Source organism: Nematolebias whitei, chromosome 12, assembly GCF_014905685.2.
Source record: "Nematolebias whitei isolate Nwh7 chromosome 12, NemWhi1, whole genome shotgun sequence".
NCBI classification, from domain to species: domain Eukaryota; kingdom Metazoa; phylum Chordata; class Actinopteri; order Cyprinodontiformes; family Rivulidae; genus Nematolebias; species Nematolebias whitei.
This window is the reverse complement of record NC_056509.1, coordinates 36,250,207-36,270,423: the sequence shown is the minus strand read 5'-3', so window position 1 is coordinate 36,270,423 and position 20,217 is coordinate 36,250,207. Positions and strand designations below refer to the sequence as shown.

Here is a 20,217-nt window from a genome sequence, read left to right as displayed (position 1 = left end):
CAGATAAAGTGGCAATAATTTTAAACTTTACCAAAAAAATTAAAAATAATTTGTTTTTATAATAACAATGTTTGGTACTTATTTAGCTTTTATCAAGCTGTTATTAGTTTTATCTGTAAAATGTTCACCTCTTATTTTTATTTTGAAGGCAGACCACGTAAATACTACGCTTTGATGACGTAAAAGTTCATCGTGCTTTACTTCCGATCAGCTGAGGTTCAGCTGACGGTGTTCTGTTCTATATCCTGTTCGGTTTGTTTACGACCTGACAGCTGGAATTTATTATTACTTTTATTAACTATAAAGCTGAACAAATACATCAAATGCAATGATTTTACTCCTATTATCCCGGTTATTATTTACGTTTGTTGTGTAAAAGCTCGCAATTTACAGTACATGTTTAGCATTCTGTTAATGTTAACAATTTGTTGCTGATATTATGAGTATATAACAAAATGTGTTGTGGAAAAATCAAGGACATGCTTTTCATACCAGTGACACAATGAATTGTCAGCCCACAACTTACACGTTTCAATAAAGTTTCAGCATTTTGAATCATCATGGCGGCCTACATGGTCCACAGACTCTTTTTCACTATTATGTTAAGAAAACGGGCACTGACTGTAAAGAAAGTCTACTTTCTGTCATGCGATTACACTGGAAAAGGTAAGTAAGATATTTTTCCTTTTTTTATTTTTAATAAAAAAGTGACTGACATCGCATAGTTTTTTTTTTAGGTTGCAGTTGTTGGGGGGCTGTCAGTTCTTCTGCACCATTCGGTTCCTCGGATTCTCCAACAGCAGCAGAGTTCTGTGTCTCCGGGGATATCGTGAGTCACTTTGATCACCTTGTTCAGCGCGGCTCCATGAAGACAGATGCCCAGCAGAGATATGTTCTCCAGCGGCTGGCTCACCTGCAGAATGCTCTAACGTCCTACAGTAACAGCATGTACATGAACACACCAGCACGACTGCATAAAGACGACAGCTGTCAGACTCAGAATGATGACATAATAACAGCAAGAAAGGTAAAATATTAATATATTCACATGTGTCGTGTTAGGATTTGACTGTACCTGTGTAGTGAGTTATGTCATACATTCGTTCAACCTTTATTTAGGCAGGTCAATCCCATTGAGCTTCAAGGACTCATTTACAAGAGAGACCTTCCATCCATCCATCCATTATCTTTACCCGTTTATTCCATTTTGGGTCACGGGGGTCGCTGGTGCCCATGTCCAGCAGTCACTGTGCGAGGGGCGGGGTACACCCTGGATGGGTCGCAAGTCCATCACAGGGCCACATAGAGACAAATGAGACAAACAACCATTCACTCTCTCACTCACACCTAGGGACAATTTAGAGTTACCAATCAGCCTAACATGCATGTTTTTGGTCTGTGGGAGGAAACCGGAGTACCCGGAGAAAACCCATGCATGCACGGAGAGAACATGCAAACTCCACCCAGAAGGCCCCTGGACCGGGGTTTGAACCAGGGACCTGCTCGCTGAGAGGCAGCAGCTCTATCAGTTGCGCCACCGTGCTGCCCAGAGACCTGACATGTCATACATAAACAAATGGCTCAGGATTTGACAGCTGGAGAGTCTTTACTTGAACATATTTTCACATGGTTCAGGCAGTCTTGTCATCTGGAGCTCTCAGAATGTTGCAACAGCCATACTTGTACTCAAAGGTGTTGCCGCATACATTTTACTGGGGTGTGGGCTCCAGTATAAATCTAAAGTGCCTCAGAAAAAAAAAAAAAAAAAAAAAAACTTTACCACATTTCAAAAACTTATAAGCAGGGCTTAATTTGAGTCTGATCCTGCCGGAACAGGATCCAACTCTTATTTTGACAGGGTGCATTCTGGTAACTGTTTGCTTGGATCCAGTAACTCTCAGGCTTACTAATAATAAAGTTATGAACAAATTTGACTGCCTTGAACAAATAAAACCTATATTGGATTTGAACTGGAAATCTGAAAATAATTACATAAACACCAATTTTAAACATAACAGCCACAAGCTTTCTAATATCACATAAGAGCTGCCCCTTAAAGTAAGCATTTCCTCTTCTACCCTTAAAAAAACTCCGCCCCTGAAAGTACAGTCATGGGCAATTTAATTAAAAACACAAAAATATAATTAAACAGCACAACAAAATTACAAATCAGTTTTACAGTTTAGGGGGGTCATTAATAAAATGTTGAGTTTTAAAAATATAAGATAAATGTTTGTTGGGTAATCACGTTGCGTTGCACAATGGCATCAATTTGTCAAAATAACAGCAATCAAAATGTCGAAAAGACCGTCCAATTTACTTTCTTTTTTTTTAAACATTCTCATAGTACAACTAAACAACCAAGAATTGAAGCACATGAAGGCAGTGGCAATGGAGATACTGGAGCAGGTGTGAGGGTGCTTGAGAGAAGCGGAGCGTGCTCTATTCACACAAGGAGAGCTGTTGGTCAGGCTACTTCTTGTTGTTCTCTAAAATTGTTATTTAATCAAGTGTTTACGAATATAGGTAAACATAGATGTTTAACACACGCGTTATTTGCGTACCTGTGTTGTTTGGTTTACAAATTAAGCAATGTTTATAGCATATCTCCAAAGGTGTGGGTGTGTTATTTATTCCTGTATATCTCGGCTAAATATAGTCAAATATTTTATTGACTGAATCTGGTTTTAGATCGCAACATACAGTGGTGCTTGAAAGTTAGCAAACCTTTAGAATTTTCTATATTTCTGCATATGACATAAAACATCAGATTTTCACACAAGTCCTAAAAGTACACAAAGAGAACCCAGTTAAACAAATGAGACAAAAATATTATACTTGGTCATTTATTTATTGAGGAAAATGATCTAATATTACATATTTGTGAGTGGCAACAGTATACAAACCTCTAGGATTAGCAGTTAATTTGAAGGTGAAATTAGAGTGTCAGGGGTTTTCAATCAATGGGATGATGATCAGGTGTGATGGGGCACTCTGCTTGATTTAAAGAACAGGATATATCAAAGTCTGTTCTTCACAACATGTTTGTGGGAGTCTATTATGACACGAACAAATGAGATTTCTGAGGACCTCAGAAAAAGACTTGTTGATGCTCATCAGGCTGGAAAAGGTTACAAAACCATCTGTAAAGAGTTTGGACTCCACCAATCCACAGTCAGACAGACTGTGTCCAAATGGAGGAAGTTCAAGACCATTGGTACTGTCCCCAGGAGTGGTGGATCAACAAAGATCACTCCAAGAGCAAGGTGTCACCAAGGTAACTTCAAAGCAAGTGACAGCCTCTCTCACATTGACTAATGTTAATGTTCATGAGTCCACCATCAGGAGAACACTGAACAACAGTGGTGTTCATGGCAGGGTTGCAAGGACAAAGCCACTGTTCTCCAAAAAGAACATGGCTGCTCGTCTGCAGTTTGCTAAAGCTCTCGTGGACAAGCCAGAAGGCTGTTGGAAGAATGTTTTGTGGACAGATGAGACCAAAATATAACTTTTTTGGTTGAAATGAAAAAGGTTATGTTTGGAGAAAGGAAAACTGCATTCCTGCACAAGAACCTTATTCCATCTGTGAAACATGGTGGAGGTAGTATCATGGTTTAGGCCTGTATTGCTGCATCTGGGTCAGGACGGTTTGCCATCATTGATGGAACAATGAATTCTGAATTATATCAGAGAAAAAATGAAACCAAAGAATGGTTCATATAAAGTTCATATTTTGGATTGGCTAAGTCAAAGTCCTGACTTTAATCCAATCCAGATGTTGTTGGACCTGAAGTGAGTAGTTAATGTGAGGAAACCACCAACATCCCATATCTGAAGCTGTTCTGTACAGAGGAATGGGCTAAAATTCCTCCAACTTGGTGTGTAGGACTGATCAAAAGGTACCAGAAATGTTTAGTTGCAGTTATTGTTGCACACACAGATACTGATTCAAAGGTTCACATACTTTTGCCACTCACAAATATGTAATATTAGATCATTTTCCTCAATAAATAAAATACTAAGTATAATATTCAATATATAGAGTTCGCAAACTTTCAAGCACCAAGCAACTGTCATGTTGAGACCAATTTTTTTTTGTTTTAGCCAATAAGTTTATGGATATTTTCAATATTGTCTTTTCAACCCAGAAAGGTTTAGGGTTCTCAGCAGAAAAGAATGATGATAGATGATGTTTAAGACCAGAAATCACTTACTGTAAATAAAAGCTGAGAAAATGCCATCTACTGATGACAGCCATGGGATACTGCCAAAATCTTGCGAGGTATTTTTTAAGGGCAAGCTTTCACAGTAAGACTACCAGCCACCACTGACAATTACTACAGTGTCGACTTCACTGTACTCCAGTAGCATTAGTAATGGTGGCTACTGGGTTCAGGTCAAAGGGTGGGTAGGACTCTGGGAAGTTTGTGTGTGGTTGTTCTAATAATGCAGGGGGCTGTTGTTGTTTTTAGGTCAGAGGAGCTGACTGTCTCATATTTGGTGCTGGGAGTTCTTTTTTTTTTTTTTTTGTTAGCTGGATGGCATAGACACACGGGGTTAAACAGAGATTTTGGAAAGCAGCAGGGCAGACCTCCCGCTGGGCACATCCCAACACTCCTCTCATTCTCTCACTGTCCCCATCCGGTAATGAGGGGATCCCTATTGTACATGCCGTTCTTGTCTTTTTTTGCTTTTGATTTGCGGGGGTGGGGTGGGGGCTGACAAATGCTTTGGTGTTGGGCTGTCAACACCACCACAGACAATCAACTTACCCCTCTGCTTTTGCGCCTTAATTCTTGCTCTGTCTCTCACACACGGACATACACTAAAGTCATATACACCGAACCAGTACTTATGCAATTATTCCAGTTTAAATCAGGTCGTACCGTCGTCCTCCGGTGTCTGTTCTCTGTGAGAGTGCCACCATTGTCCTCACTAACTGACCAAGTCTGTGAGGAGAGTTCACTAGACTTAATATTGACCCAATGTGGCGTGGTTTTGCGGATGGTTGCTTGACAATGGGCTATTGTTAAGTGAGCCACCCTGTTCAAGTCAGACATGCATCATAAAGTCCCCCTGTACATTGCAAGCCTCAAAGCAGGACAGTTGTTTCAACTTAAACCCAATTTAGACTCACAGTCTCATTAATGATGCCAGTTTGCGGCATCTTTGATCATCTCTTTAGATGAAGGATTTTTCCCCAGTAAGTTAAAAGCCAAAAGGGCCGTGTCCTGCATGTGAACTTTTCACTCATGTGCCAGTCTGTATCCTGCACCAGGAGGTGAGACTAGGCCAGAGTGCTCAGTCAGACGAAGTAGCAGAGGGACAGCCTTGTGCTTCTCCACTCTGCCGTGGCAGAATGGTTACCAGCCACCACTGACAATTACCCCTCTATGCCAGATGGCAGCCTGGGAAGTCAGGGAGAAGTCACACTCTGTTATGCCAGAACAGACGGGAACGACTTGTTGCTTTTCCACTTTTTCACATTCAGCTCAGGAGAAGCGCTGAATTGGGAGCTGGGGTGGGGGTGGAGAGCAGGTGAAAGAGGACGGGATGCACAGGGAAAGGAAGGACAACAAGTTTGGGTTTATAATTTAGTTTTCAATCTGCAATTGCTGACGTTTATCAGAGTCAAGTGCTCCTTGTGCAGCAGAGACCCAAGTGCATGTGGACACTGAGTACTGTCCTCATGAAATGGTTTGTAAATTAAACATTGAGAGGAGAATCCTTTTCTCGGAGCGAGCGATTTAATTCCAGCGCCATTTGGTGTTGCTCGGTCACAGAGATGGAAAATCCTCATCCACAATGTTCTTAAAGCATGCATATAATTTAGCCAACTACTGATAAATACACTTAACTGATGGCAGATTCATTTACACGCTTGGGTCCTCTTTAGAGATATTTGGCTTTACTCTGTATTCTCAGCTTGGTCTCACAGAAGATGTTTTTTTGAGGCATAGACCTTTTGATAATAGGAGGCAGGCAGCACAATGACTTCCAGCAGCACCTCAATGCGACAGTACCGTATCACAATTAGCAGCGCTAAACAGCCTGCACAGACAAGTCCACTCCATCTCGTATGGAGCCTCATCCAGTCCTCTCCGTTTTGTCTGACAAATCCCCCCATTGTTCCTCTGATGATGCTTTTCTTTCGTGGGAACCCTGGCTTGTCTTGTTGATTAGATCCCCTTTGTCTTCCTCCCCTGCAGTGGGCTAGTCTGGAGAAGATGAAACCTCACACTGTAGTGGTGGCTTAATGCCTCAGCATACTTTATTTATTAAAAGATGAGCCCGTTAAAAATGGTAATGAATATAAATATTCAGGTCAATAGGTGTTTTGTGCCTTTCAATAAGGAATTAATGCTGGTTTGCTTTTAAATGAATTATAAAAGCAACAGTTGTGATATAATGTGAACATCACTTTTTCCTTTTTCACTTCAAAGGAGGAACCGACTCCACCACCACCACCACCACCACCACCTAAAGGTCTCTATATTTATGGAGATGTTGGTAAGGCTGCATTTAAAAAAATGCTTTACACCAGAAATATTTCTATAATGGTAAATGTCAAAACAATGTCATTTTTAAAGCCAATTTTGATTCTATTTTTGACCTTTCAGGCACAGGGAAGACCACGCTCATGGATTTGTTTTACTCCCATGTAGAAAATAAACTTAAAAAGAGAGTCCACTTCAATAGCTTCATGCTGGACATCCACAAAAGTAGGTGGTGTCCTTCCATTTCACACTACAAAGACTTGCTTGCATGACTTTGTGATTTAAAAAAAAAAAAAAACTAATCGGACTGCCGATCCTATATTTATCCCTCTGTTGGTCCCAGAGGCCCCACGCTAATTGTCTGCCATTATTGCATCCAGGTGAAATTACAGCTTTATTCAGCGTCGCCAGCAGGTTTGGGCTGCCGGTGCAGGTGTGCCTCAAGATTTGCTTGACATTTGTGCGCTGCTTGCAGGGATCCATCAGAGGAAACAAAGCCTGCCAAAACGAAGGCTAGGGAAAATGTTCACCTATGACCCCATATCGCCGGTTGCCATGGAGATTAGTGGGGAGATCTGCCTCTTGTGTTTTGATGAGTTTCAGGTGAGCAAATACGTTACAGGCACTGTTTCTACATTTATGTGTTTTTTGTTCTCAAAGCCTGCCTAAATTGTTTATAAGTAGATGCGACAAAGACTGACTTAATACTACTGTATTTTTTCTTACTTTATATAATTATATTCATAGAAGTGATACTGCCATTCTTATACTTGCATGATAATATTAAGGAAATATGCAATTAATTAACTGAAAAGGTAGGATACATATTTAAATTTTGGAGCATAATGTCTTTGTGGCATATTTGAAATTTTTGTTTTAAATCATTTTAACGTTGTTTAAGAGTTGGCCATAAAACAATTTAAATATACAATTTGCCATAAAATAAAGGGCTTAATGTAGCAAATACAGTAAAATATTTTTGTAGAATTAAATCTGAGCGTCTTTTATGGTAAAGTGTGATCATGTTTGTCATTTACTACAAGACAAAGAAGAATCTTTGCTTTTTTCTTTTCGGCACATGCTGGTCAGTTATATTTTTAAATACTCAAAGGTGTTGTACACTGCAAATGCTGAATATTACAATAGACACAAAGTCGTTAACCTTTAAATCACAGATCACTGATTTAAATGTTAACCTTCTTACCTATTAAGCTAGGAAGTTGCTGAATTATATTTTACCTATGTTCTATTCAGAGTTGACCGTAAGCACTTTAAATGTCCAGTCAGTCAAAGTCCTTCCTGTGTGAACAACTGTAGGCTTCTGATATGAGCAACAAAAAAAGGCAGAACTGGGGACATCTAGTGGCTTCCTTTAATCACAGCAGACTTTCTTTCTGTAACATGGAACTGTCCCATTAATATGCTGTTAACTAATGAACACCGACATCCTAAAAGCACCTTGATATAAGATTTTAACTGTCAGTATCTTAAAACTCAGTCACTTTTCTGCTCTTTTTGCCTGTTTATGTGTTTTACTGTTGACTTGCTCTCAAACCAGAACATCTACATTTTCTTTTTTTCCTCCTCTGCCTCTGATTTACACCCCTAAAGAGCACCCTCAGTCATTAGTGATGCAGAAATTCTAATTATTCTATTCTTTGGTGTCAAAGGAGAGAGCCTCTACAGGAGCTCTCACTATTCTCTGTAAGGTGGTTAGTCATTCACTGCGGTAAAGAAGCTGCACATGTTTCAGTGTTTTTTCATCTGCCAGCCAGACACATCTGTTAGCAGCACAATGTTGCTCCTCTCATTGATATCATTACAGTTAATATCAGCAGGTCAAAGGTCACAGAAGGTGCGGTTGCTCTCGCTAATAACTCTTTATGCGTCTGCGAGGATCAAGAGCGTCCCCCTTTTATCTGCTCGTCTTTCACGTTTGAAACTGCTGCGCTGTTTGTGCGTTCCCATTGATTTGTTTTGTTTGCCGTCGCCAGCTTCGCAGTTTTTGCTTGTCAACTGTTGCTACCAGTGAATGGAGGGGGAAACAAGTAGACATGTGCACGCTGTTTGTGATGCATAAACAAGAGGCTGCGAGGTTGGGTGGGAGAGTTGTGTGTGAAGAGTGTGTGGAGGTCTATACCAATCAGTATCCTCCTCCACTCAGCTATGCAAATGAAGCTCTGCGTATCAGTCGCACTCTCCTGCTTCCTTAAGTGAGTGGAGCTAGAAAGCGACTGGCGGTGGCGGGTCAGATGGATCTTATCCTCTTAAATGCTAATGACATTTCTCCATTCTCTTCATTAGCGCCGTGCCATTATCAGTAATTTGTAGCCCCCCTCCTTCTTTTATGACCCTCACTCAGTACCCCCTCTAATGAATACTCGCCGTTGAGAGGTCCGAGATGGAAAGATGGGAAGACGGTGAGAAAGGAAGAAGAAGAGCGAGAAGAAAACCGCTTGAAGCGTCATTGTCTCAAGGCCTCAGTCATCGTGCAGCCGCTGTGAAATTGCTCATAGGTTGTGTCCATAAAGAGGTGTAACATCAAAAGAGGTTTGGCACCCGTGCGTCTTGCCGCAAACCAACAGACACTTGAGTAATTGGATGCTCATTTAAATATCGGCAATGACTAACAGCGATTGCACCATTATTTTTGTGCTCCACAAGTACTACATCAGTCCCCCTCCACCTTTCTCATTCTGTGGGGATCCATTCTTTCTCCTCCTCCCCCCATTCACCCAGCAATCAATATTGCCCCTCATGCAATGCCCATGTTGAGGGCACATGAATAAACAAATCCATGCTGTATAAAAGGTCATTTTTAAATGATTCTTTTGAAATGAAAATAAAATCCTGCGGTCGCAGGAAATGCGGGGCCCCCTTCACGGGGACACAGAGCCTTCCTTGGCTTTCGGTTGATTCTCATTACGCTCACACAATCACATGCGCACACGCTCTAATTTGATGCCCTTAGCCACCTCTTTGCAAAATCAAGGCTTTAACACAAATGTTAATCAAGTATTGGCAAGGGCAGTGGAGCTAATATGCAAACGCAGAAGACTCTTCAGAGTGTGAAAGGAGGCATATGCTGTGGGTATGGCAATCAGAAGTGGCAGTTAGATACAGGAAGAGTAGGTAAGAAGGAGTAAGAGGAGAGGGCAGTGTAGCAAACACCTGCTTGTTCATGTAGCAGGCTGGGATTTGGCTCATAAATAACCTGGAAACATTATTTCCCAGTAGTCTGTGCAGTATGACGTAACTTTGACATCTTCAACTGTGAGATTAGAGCTATGAAAAGGCTTGTCATTCATGTTGATAAAGTCAACCACTGGAGAAGGAGCCCTAATTTTTTTTAAATAAAATAATGCAGACATTCATTTCAGTCACTTTTTAGTGTTCCTTGGATATGGACTTCACAAGACTTGGACTTAGAAATAAATGATCTTAGTCTCAATGTAGAAACATGGACAAGTACAATTATGAGTCAGTAGCTTTGTAGAACCATCTTTAATGGTATTAACTGAAAGTAAACTTCTGTTTGACCGTATCAGTTTTCCACATTGATGTATTCCTTAATATTTTGCTTCAGTTCCTTTTGGATTTTCATGCATTTATTTATGCACAGCACTGTTTAGGTTCTACTAAAGAATTTCAGTCAAACTTAGGTCTGGTCTTTGACTGAACCATTACAACACTGATATTTTTTAACCTTTTTATTGTAGAGTTTCTGTTATGTTTTGGATTATTGTCTTGCTAGGGCTAAGCGCCATCTGATGGACAGCTGACTCATGTATAGAGTAATTGCTTTATGTAAGCAGTACATGATGAGCTCCAAATAACTTATTGAACTAATGAGCTGATTATTATCGCATACGCTTCAGGGTAGTGAACTTCTCTTAATCTTAACATTTTTTGATACTTCTTTCCATGTCATGTCACTGATCTGATGCCAAACACTTCTAAAGTTGTCAAATGTGCTTTTACTTACGCAACTTTTCCAAGTTTTTATTTCATTCCATCATTATTTGTGTCACTTACTGTATTCATATTAAGAGTTCAAATATTTCCCTTTATGTAAAGGAAATTATTTACAGAAGGATTAGTTTTGTGTGAAATCCTCAAGTCATCCCTAATTTCTTTACATTTTACTTCCAAGGAGTCAGACTGTTGTGGCAGAAAAGATAAATGAGACGGGAAACTCAAGATGTTAATTTTTTATCAGTTTCTTACAAAGAATTGTCAAGCAGGGCAATTTCAAACAGTGTAATCTGTTTAAGATTAATAGGGAATGCCTTTTAGACTAAGCTTATCAGCAAAAATGTTATGATCATCAGTGTGTTCTGAGCTAGAAGGCTGTATCTCCTGGAGGGTGGTATGACCTAGCATCAAACTGTGTACAGACAACAATTCTTGTACTGCCTGATGAGAACACCAAATGACCTGTCAGCAAATCTTTATGCCATAACAGGACTTTCTCGTAACTTTTAAAGGAGTCCTGATCCTCAGGATTTTGGAAGGTCTTTTAAAGTTTTTCTTTGGACTTTGGCTCCTTTGTCATCCTGTTTTTAGTACTAGAGAGTGTTCAGAAAGGATTTTTTTCTGTTTGTTTATTAAGACGTACTTCCATCTGTGAAACATTCAGACATATAAAGCCTCCTAAACTCCAGTGTTGTCTAACAATGATCATCTACATAGGATGATGTATCGCTCAGGCACTGTGTCAGGTCTTTGCTGGATTCTGTTCTCAGTTTTTGGATGGGATAGTTTATACTGGGCGTGTAATTTCTATTTGATCCCTTTTCCTAATTTTTAAACACACACTGGACAGTATGCTCTTGTGATAAGGTGCAAAAACTGGACAGAAAATGAATAGAAAAATCAGGCAACGTCCAAAGAAAAGCTTGGAAATACCTTCAAAAAGTTGGAACAACTACTGGTCAGAACCATTTAAAAAGATTACAAAGAAGTCCAGCTCCTTGAAAGCAAAACTTAAGAAACTAGGATGGTTTAAAACTTTTGTACAGTATGGCACATTTCTAAAAACTCGTTTTCAAAGTCATTTTGTTGTTTGTTGGTTAGGAATTGCTTTATTTAAAGCACAATCACCCAAGACTGGTCTGCAATAATTAATTTTCTTTTATCCCCAACACTCATCAGTAGGTCATCATGTTTAATCAAATGTGTTTAAAACATGCTGCTTTGACTACTGGGCATCACACAGTAACATGATTTCTCCCTTTATGGATGTTCAAAAGAGTAACATAGGTGGAAGAGATGAGAGAATAAGAACAAAAGTGAGAGCACTGGATTACTAATAGAAAGGTCAGAGCTCTTCATTTAACAGCCAGCGACTCATAAATGTCCTTGCGTCAGTGTTTTCATCGACCTTTGTTCATTGTGGATTCATGGAAATGATGTAGATGAAAAAGGCAGCAGAATTGAATTGGATTTTATGTATTGTAACTTTGCATGGCCTTGTGTGTAGCTCACCCAGCACACAGGAGCACAGTTTTCTGTGCCTTTTTTATAAGGCCTCCTTTGATAGAAGCTTTGTCTGCTGTCATGACCCCAGTACTGACTGACATTGCTCTGTTTTTTCCCTCTTCTTCTTTCTTGTTTTTTTTTTCCTGCTCACATTCAGTCATTTTCATGTTTGCTCACTTGATCAACTCAGATCTGCTGCCTTGCCTCAGCCATTTGTCCTCAGGAAAAAAAACAGCTTTGTGACCATTTGCAGTCAGTTCAAGTGGGTCGGTGTGTGTGTGTGTGTGTTTGTTTGTGTGTGCATGCAACCATGGTCATGACCAGATAAAAAGGAATAAAGGAGCACTCCTGAGTGACACTAATAAACATGGAGTGTTGATGGCTTGTTTTGACCTCAGACTCACAAGTTCTCTGCAAAAAGTAGACTTAACAGTGCCTGAACGCCTTTTTCTTTGGTTTTCTTTAACTAGGTGACTGACGTTGCAGATGCTATGATCCTGAAGCAGCTGTTTGAGACGCTGTTCAAAACTGGAGTGGTGGTGGTGGCCACCTCCAACAGGCCCCCTGAAGGTGACAAACTCCTACGTGTTGCACTTTTATGAGCTTTTAGACATTAAAACATGTATGTTAGGCTGACTGGTAACTCTAAATTGTCTCTAGGTGTGAGTGTGAATGGTTGTTTCCCCATGACCCTAAAAGGAAGAAGCGGGTAAAAGATAATGGATGGATGGATTAATAGTTGTTTTTTTTACGCATTTACAGGCGGTGGTATTAGTGCAATGTTCTTGTGTTAATAATTTTTCTTACACTAAGAAAACTTGAGTTCTAAAAATTTATCTTTCCATGTCCATGTAATGCAAAAACTATTTTAAGTACGGTACTTTATTTTTGAAACATTTTAAATTTGCAGGCTCAGCCTAAATTAAAGATCTCAATAGAAAAGCTTTGTATAAATAGTGACTCTGGCTACTAAAAACATGCATTCAGCAAAAATATATTTTTTAAGTATTGCAGGAACTCAGAATTTGTATCAACAAAGTCCATGCTCAATAATCCAGGTATACAATCCAACAATTTTCGTCAGGTCATCTGAACAGTTTCTTTTTTTATTTCTGAAACATTTCACCTTCCATCCGGAAGGCTTCATCAGTCAAGGAAATGCACAACACAAAACTGATTCTCAGAGTTTGACACCTCACTGTCAATGGCAGTTGTCCCCACCTGCTTTAAGTCTGCCACTATTGTCCCTGTACCCAAGTGTTCCACAGTGACAGGCCTGAATGACTACCGACCTATAGCATTAACATCGGTAGTCATGAAGTGCTTCGAGAGGCTGGTCATGACCCACATAAAGGACTCCATCGACGTTACTGTGGACCCACATCAGTACACCTACAGAAGGAACCGCTCCACTGCTGATGCCATCTCATCGGTGGTCCACACAGCTCTCACCCACCTAGAGAGCAGAAATTCTTACATCCGTTTGCTCTTTCTAGATTTCTCCTCGACCTTCAACACCATCATCCCACAGACCCTGGTGCAGAAGCTCTCCTTTCTTTGACTGAATGCAACACTGGGAAACTGGATTGTGGACTTCCTGACTAACAGATCTCAGACTGTCAGGATCCACAACATCATCTCCTCCTCTATCACCCTCAGCACTGGCTTGCCCCAGGGCTGCGTGCTGAGACCCCTTCAGTTCATTCTTCTGACATATGACTGCTTGGCTAAACACCCCAGCTGCCGTATAGTGAAGTTTGCGGATGACACGGCAGTAGTGGGATGCATCACGAAGAATGATGAGTCCAAATACAGAGAGGAGATGGAACAACTTGTGCAGTGATGCAGAGACAATAATCTCTGCATCAATGTGAAGAAGACCAAGGAGATGGTGGTGGATTTCAGAGGGGACAAGGATTCTCTTTATCCCCTACACATCGGAGGAACAGCTGTGGAGGTGGTCTCCTGCTACAGGTACCTGGGATGCATATATCCAGTGACCTTACCTGGAGAGCCAATACTTCCTGTCTGGCCAAGAAGGCCTGCAAGCATCTCTACCACCTCAGGAAGCTGCAGAGAGCTGGACTTGAGAGCTTTGTCCTGAGGAGCTTCTATTGCTGTGTGGTGGAGAGCGTTCTCTGCACTGCATCACCGTGTGGCACGGCAGCTGCACTGCTGCTGAGAGGATGGCTCTGCAGAGGGTGGTGAAGGCTGCACAGAAGACTGTGGGAAGCGGCCTTCTCACCACCTCGAATATCTTCACTTCACGATGCAGGGGGAGGGCGTTCTGCATCATGAAGGACTCCACTCATCCTGCACACAGTCTGTTCCAGCCGCTCCCTGCAAGCAGGCGGCTGAGGAGAATTCAGAGCAAGACCACCAGGCTCAGAAACCGTTTCTTCCCTGCAACTGTCGGACTGCTGGAACTCCAGCTGCACATAATTCAGCTTGATATGACGTTTTTTTTAAACTTTATTACAAACCGGATTCCAAAAAAGTTGGGACACTAAACAAATTGTGAATAAAAACTGAATGCAATGATGTGGAGATGGCAAATGTCAATATTTTATTCGTAATATAACATAGATGACAGATCAAAAGTTTAATCTGAGTAAATGTGACATTTTAAAGGAAAAATATGTTGATTCAAAATTTCACAGTGTCAACAAATCCCAAAAAAGTTGGAACAAGTAGCAATAAGTGGCTGGAAAAAGGAAAGTGAGCATATAACGAACAGCTGGAAGACCAATTAACACTAATTAGGTCATTTGACAACATGATTGGGTACAAAAAAGAGCTTCTCAGAGTGTCAGTGTCTCTCAGAAGCCAAGATGCTAAGAGGATCACCAATTCCACCATTGTTGCGCAGAAAGATAATGCAGCAATACCAGAATGGTGTTACCCAGCGTAAAATAGCAAAGACTTTTAACTTATCATCATCAACCGTGCATAACATTGTAGTGAAATGTGGGGGACAGCTTAACTGTCGCTTCACTACTAAAAATTTAAATACAACGGGTTCTTTCTTTTTCGAGTTAAATTAATGCCATGTGATCGAGGCAACTGTGAGGATTGTTTAATCAGTGACATGAGACGTCATTTTCCTTTGACCCATCAGAATGTAGTGAACCTAACCTGATGTCAAACTAAGCCTAAGGTCAAAACCCTTGACCTTAAGAACCTTGTGGGACAGAAACTGTTATTTCATTGATCTGCATCCAGAAATACAGTTTGACCCATCCGGAGACTTTCTTTCTTGAATTAATCAAGTAGAAAAGACAATTCTCTATGATCATTACTATTTTACAAATGTTTGATAATCAAATTGTGTTAGTTCAAACAATGTTTACAGGTTGAAGAGAACTACTCATTTTTATTTTACATAAACAGTAAGTAATGATTTTTATTCCTCATTCAAAGAAGAAATCAGGTTAATATGCATTTCTTGATTTTCTGTCTTCAATGAGCAAATTTGTAAGTGTGTTAGAGTTCGAGGTTCGGTCAACTAAAAGTTTACTGAAAAGAAATGTCGTGTTTAACTTTTACAGCAGATAATAGGAGTAGAGACTCCACGAAGTCTGAAGTTCTCCAATAATCTTTCTGTCTGTCACTAAAACAATCCTTGACTTTTGATAACACCTTACATCACAAACCACACCTCTGTTCTGGTCCATCCACGAATCAGAAAGCTCTAAATTGACCCGGAAGTCGAACCCATTTAAATGTGGCAACTTCCCGGTTCTCTCAGAGTGTTCGGGGATGCAGCTCCTGGAGAAGAGAGATGAAAAAGTTCTCTGATAGAGAAGCTTCAGAGTTCTCTCGAGAATGAGTTCAACATGGGAGTTTTCAGAGCTTGAAAGTTTTTCCTGGAGAAGAGTTCCAGACTTTAACTCTCTGAAGAGAGTTAAAGAGTTCAGAGTTCTTGGATGCTAACGCAGGCGTCCAGAATGCTTCTATTGGAATCCAGAATCCAGAGACGGTTTTGGGAATTATAACTTCTGTTTGGATAACCTCGCACGACTCTCGAAGTATTTTAGCTGTTCTCAACGGAGACGCTGAAAGAGTCAAAGGAAGGATTCTATACCGACGCTGATCTATCATCAACCAGGTAAAAGTTCTACTTCGACCAAGCGTACCGTGACCAAGCTGAGAACTGAAGGAGCGTGCACGTTTCTGGTCAAACAGATTAATTCCCTCACACATCTCTCTGTAAGATAAATCTCCATTTTCCATCTTAAACTCTCCTTTCTCCTAAAATCATTACAGATATTTTAGAAATATCTGAAGCAAAGTTCTCAATCACCGTCTGCTGTTCTGCTGAGAAGTGAGGACAATCGCCGTATTGTGCCCACTTTCTGTGAAACTAGCCATGTTATTGTTTTCATATTTTGCCAAATTAATGTAAATGTGTGATGTTAAACTTTGATTCTGCAAATAAATGACCGCATTCATTTTGATGGGTCAAAGATAAATAACGTCTCTCGTTACATTTCTGTTAAATTCAATGCACGACATTTACACAGTCAGAAAAATGAAGAACTCGCGAAATGTATGAATATATCCTGCATATGTCATACTACAAGAATAAATGCGGTCATTTATTTAACAGAATCAAAATTTAACATCAAAACATGTACACTTGATTTGCTGATCTGGTTCTGATTAATAAAAACTTGGCACGCTTTACTAACGAGACAACCGAACATTTCTGAAGGCATCTAGATTACTGGCAAAATAAAAAGTTTAAAGAAAGGAATGGATAAGTTTAAAGGAAGATGGATGAAGGAAAGATGTATGTTTTGTTGACCAGAATTAGCACGCTTCTTTCAACACCAGCTCAAACCCCCGGTACACTCGATGCGTGACGACTCGTTACCTTTGTAGAAGATAAATCAACTCCGGTACAGAGGTCCATTTCAATGCTACCTTTCCAGCGTCTCCGGTCAGGGTGGCTGGGCATCGCCAGAAGTCGTGACGATTTACTCAGTCCAACAGACAAGCTTCCTTCGAAGTTGTAGGGCGTTACGCCCGGGTGAGTTCACAGCAAGGCGCCGTAACTCCGTCAGAGATTCCACTCAGAAGTGGAAGACTCCAAGAAGACTCCATGAAAGACTCCAGGAAGACTCCGGTCAAAGACTGAAGAGTCGAGAAGAAGAAGACTGAGTTCGACTCAGATCAAAGACTGACTAGTTCCAGGAAGTGTTGACTTTTAAAGAGTCCTCACTTCCGGTTACTTAGTACTTCCTGATTGGTTGAAACAACCAACAGGGGGTGGTTCTAGTGATGTCAGAGGGTTATTAAAAGTCAAGAGGATGCAGGAATGTTTAGGAACGTTTAGTACAGACAGAGAAATGTTTTGAAGAAGTGAGAGGAACGCAGATGCCAGTGGCAGTTATTTACCGTCTGCTAGGTTTAAAACAAGACACTTCGTTCTAATAACTCGTTCTCTGACTGTCTCTGACTTTCGACCGACATCACTGATTTCTCATTCAGACAGAAGATCAAAATGCATAATTACTTTGTAAATAGACATTTAACTTGATTTCTAATTTAAATGAGGTTTAAAAATCATTAATACTGTTTCACAGTTGATTTAAATGAGTGGTTTACTTTCAACATTAGAAATGATATGAACTAAACACACTTTTGATTATCAAGATATTGTAAAATAGTAATGATAATAAAAAAAGAAGATTGTTCTTTCAATTGATTAATTCAGGATACAATTAAACAGTCTCTGGATGAGCTAATTTGTATTTCTGGATTCAAATCAATGAAATAACAGTTCCTGTCCCATGAAGGTCTTCAGAGACAGGTTGTGGTCCGAGGCCTATTTCACTACAGTCCCCCCTTTGGAAATCATCACCTGTCCATGGGGATGAATTCCAACATGAATTTACACCGCTGAATGTCCTTGAGCTTGATGTAATCCAGCAAGAGGAAAACAAAAGTCAAAGAAGGTAATCCCACAACAGTTTAGGTAATTCCACAATGTTGTTGGTAATTCCATTACGTTGTTGGTAATTCCATTATGTTGTTGGTAATTTCATTGTAGCAATGCTTTAACCCCTTGGAAACAAAGTCTGTAATCCATTGGAAAAAGTCATATAATCCACAACGATAAATCCACAACGATTGGAGGTGTTGATTGATCAGCATGCAGAGGGGTTCCCTCGATTGAACTGCAGAGGCGACCACTGGATGGAGATTGGAGACCCACGTTGGAGTTGTAGGTCCCTTCAGCAAAGGATGCTGCAGGTGGTTCCCAGTGGGTGCCATTCTGGTTCTATGTGTTATGCATTTATGTGGTTTTAGTTGGGCTTATGAGTGGGATTTTACATAAGACCTTAACCTATATGCACCTGGTGTGTAAGCTATCATGGTTTAGATCAACTACAGTTACCAGTTTAAAGGGTGGGTCATGCTGAAAAATTTATGTATAGGGATTTATACCTATAGAAGGGCATTCCAAACTATTTTTCCATTCCTAACTTACTTTAGTTCACTACAACATCATTAAAAGTTTCAGAGAATCTGGAACAATTGCTGTGCGTAAGGGTCAAGGCCGTAAAACTCTACTGGATGCTCGTGATCACGGGCCCTTAAACGTCATTGCACCTCAAACAGGAATGCCACTGTCAAGGAAATAACAGAATAGGCTCAGGAATACTTCCAGAAAGCATTGTCAGTGAACACAATCCACCGTGCCATCCGCCGTTGCCAGCTGAAACTCTACAGTGCAAAGAGGAAGCCATTTCTAAGCAAGCTCCACAAGCTCAGATGTTTGCACTGGGCCAGGGGTCATTTAAAATGGAGTGTGACAAAATGGAAGACTGTTCTGTGGTCAGATGAGTCACGATTTGAAGTTCTTTGTGGAACACTGGGATGCCATGTCATCCGGACCAGAGAGGACAAGGATAGCCCAAGTTGTTTTCAACGCTCCGTTCAGAAGCCTGCATCACTGATGGTATGGGGTTGCATGAGCACTTGTGGCTTGGGCAGCTTGCATGTCTGGAAAGGCACCATTAATGCAGAGAACTATGTTCAGGTTCTAGAACATCATATGCTCCCATCTAGACGTCATCTCTTTCAGGGAAGACCCTGCATTTTTCAACACGATAATGCCAGACCACATTCTGCAGCAATCACAACATCATGGCTACGTAGGAGAAGGATCCGGGTTCTGAAATGGCCAGCCTGCAGAGAGAACATTTGGCGCATCATAAAGAGGAAGGTGCGAAAAAAGAAGGCCCAAGACGATTGAACAGTTAGAGGCCTGTATTAGACATGAATGGGAGAGCATTCCTATTTCTAAACTTGAGAAACTGGTCGTCTCTGTCCCCAGACGTCTGTTGAGTGTTGTAAGAAGAAGGGGGGATGTCACACAGTGGTAAAAATGGACTTGTCCCAACTTTTTTGTGATTTGTTGATGCCATGAAATTTGAAAACAACAGATTTTTCCCTTTAAAATAATACATTCTCTCAGTTTAAACTTTTGATCTGTCATCTATGTTATATTACGAATAAAATATTGACATTTGCCTTCTCCACATCATTGAATTCAGCTTTTATTCACAATTTGTTTAGTGTCCCAACTTTTTTGGAATCTGGTTTGTATATGTATGTATGTATATGTATGTATGTACGTGTGTGTGCGTGCATGCGTGTGCGCGCGCGTGCGTGTGTGTGTATGTATTAGGGCATTAACAGAGTACTCGAGTAATCTACACATCGATTGCTAGCACCTCTGAGGTTAAAAATTTAACATCGAGTATCCGTAGTGACGTCATATTATGTGACCACCGTATGACCGTAGGGGGCAGTGTTGCACTGTTGCAGGTCACAGAGTATTTATTTATTTTTTTTCATTTAGACTTTATTTATACAGGTTAGCCTCATTGAGCCACGAGAACTCATTTTCTTATAATACAGCTGAAAGTTGACTGTGAAATATTTAGGAGCAAAGAAATTTCATGACTGGATTTGTTGCATAGGTGGCATCCTATCAGTTCCACACTGGAATTCACTGAGCTCCCGAGAGCGACCCATTCTTTCACAAATGTTTGTAAAAACAGTCTGCATGCCTAGGCACTTCATTTTATACACCTGTGGCCATGGAAGTGATTGGAATGCCTGATTCCGATAATTTGGATGGGTGAGCAAATACTTTTGGCAATGTAGTGTGTATGTTTATATGTATATATGTGTGTATATGTATGTGTGTGTATATATATATATA

At 40.4% G+C, this 20,217-nt stretch overlaps 1 protein-coding gene across 1 annotated transcript in view; it reads left to right on the top strand.

Annotated features, from left to right (window-relative positions):
* The first annotated feature begins 560 nt into the window (after positions 1 to 560).
* afg1lb (AFG1 like ATPase b) overlaps positions 561 to 20,217 on the top strand; it is a 43,040-nt gene continuing 23,383 nt past the window's right edge. Inside the window, exons 1-6 of the mRNA XM_037685159.1 lie at positions 561 to 666; positions 738 to 1,027; positions 6,444 to 6,510; positions 6,621 to 6,722; positions 6,973 to 7,100; positions 12,449 to 12,548. Coding sequence (XP_037541087.1) covers positions 561 to 666; positions 738 to 1,027; positions 6,444 to 6,510; positions 6,621 to 6,722; positions 6,973 to 7,100; positions 12,449 to 12,548 — 793 coding nt within the window. The remainder of the gene's footprint in view (positions 667 to 737; positions 1,028 to 6,443; positions 6,511 to 6,620; positions 6,723 to 6,972; positions 7,101 to 12,448; positions 12,549 to 20,217) is intronic.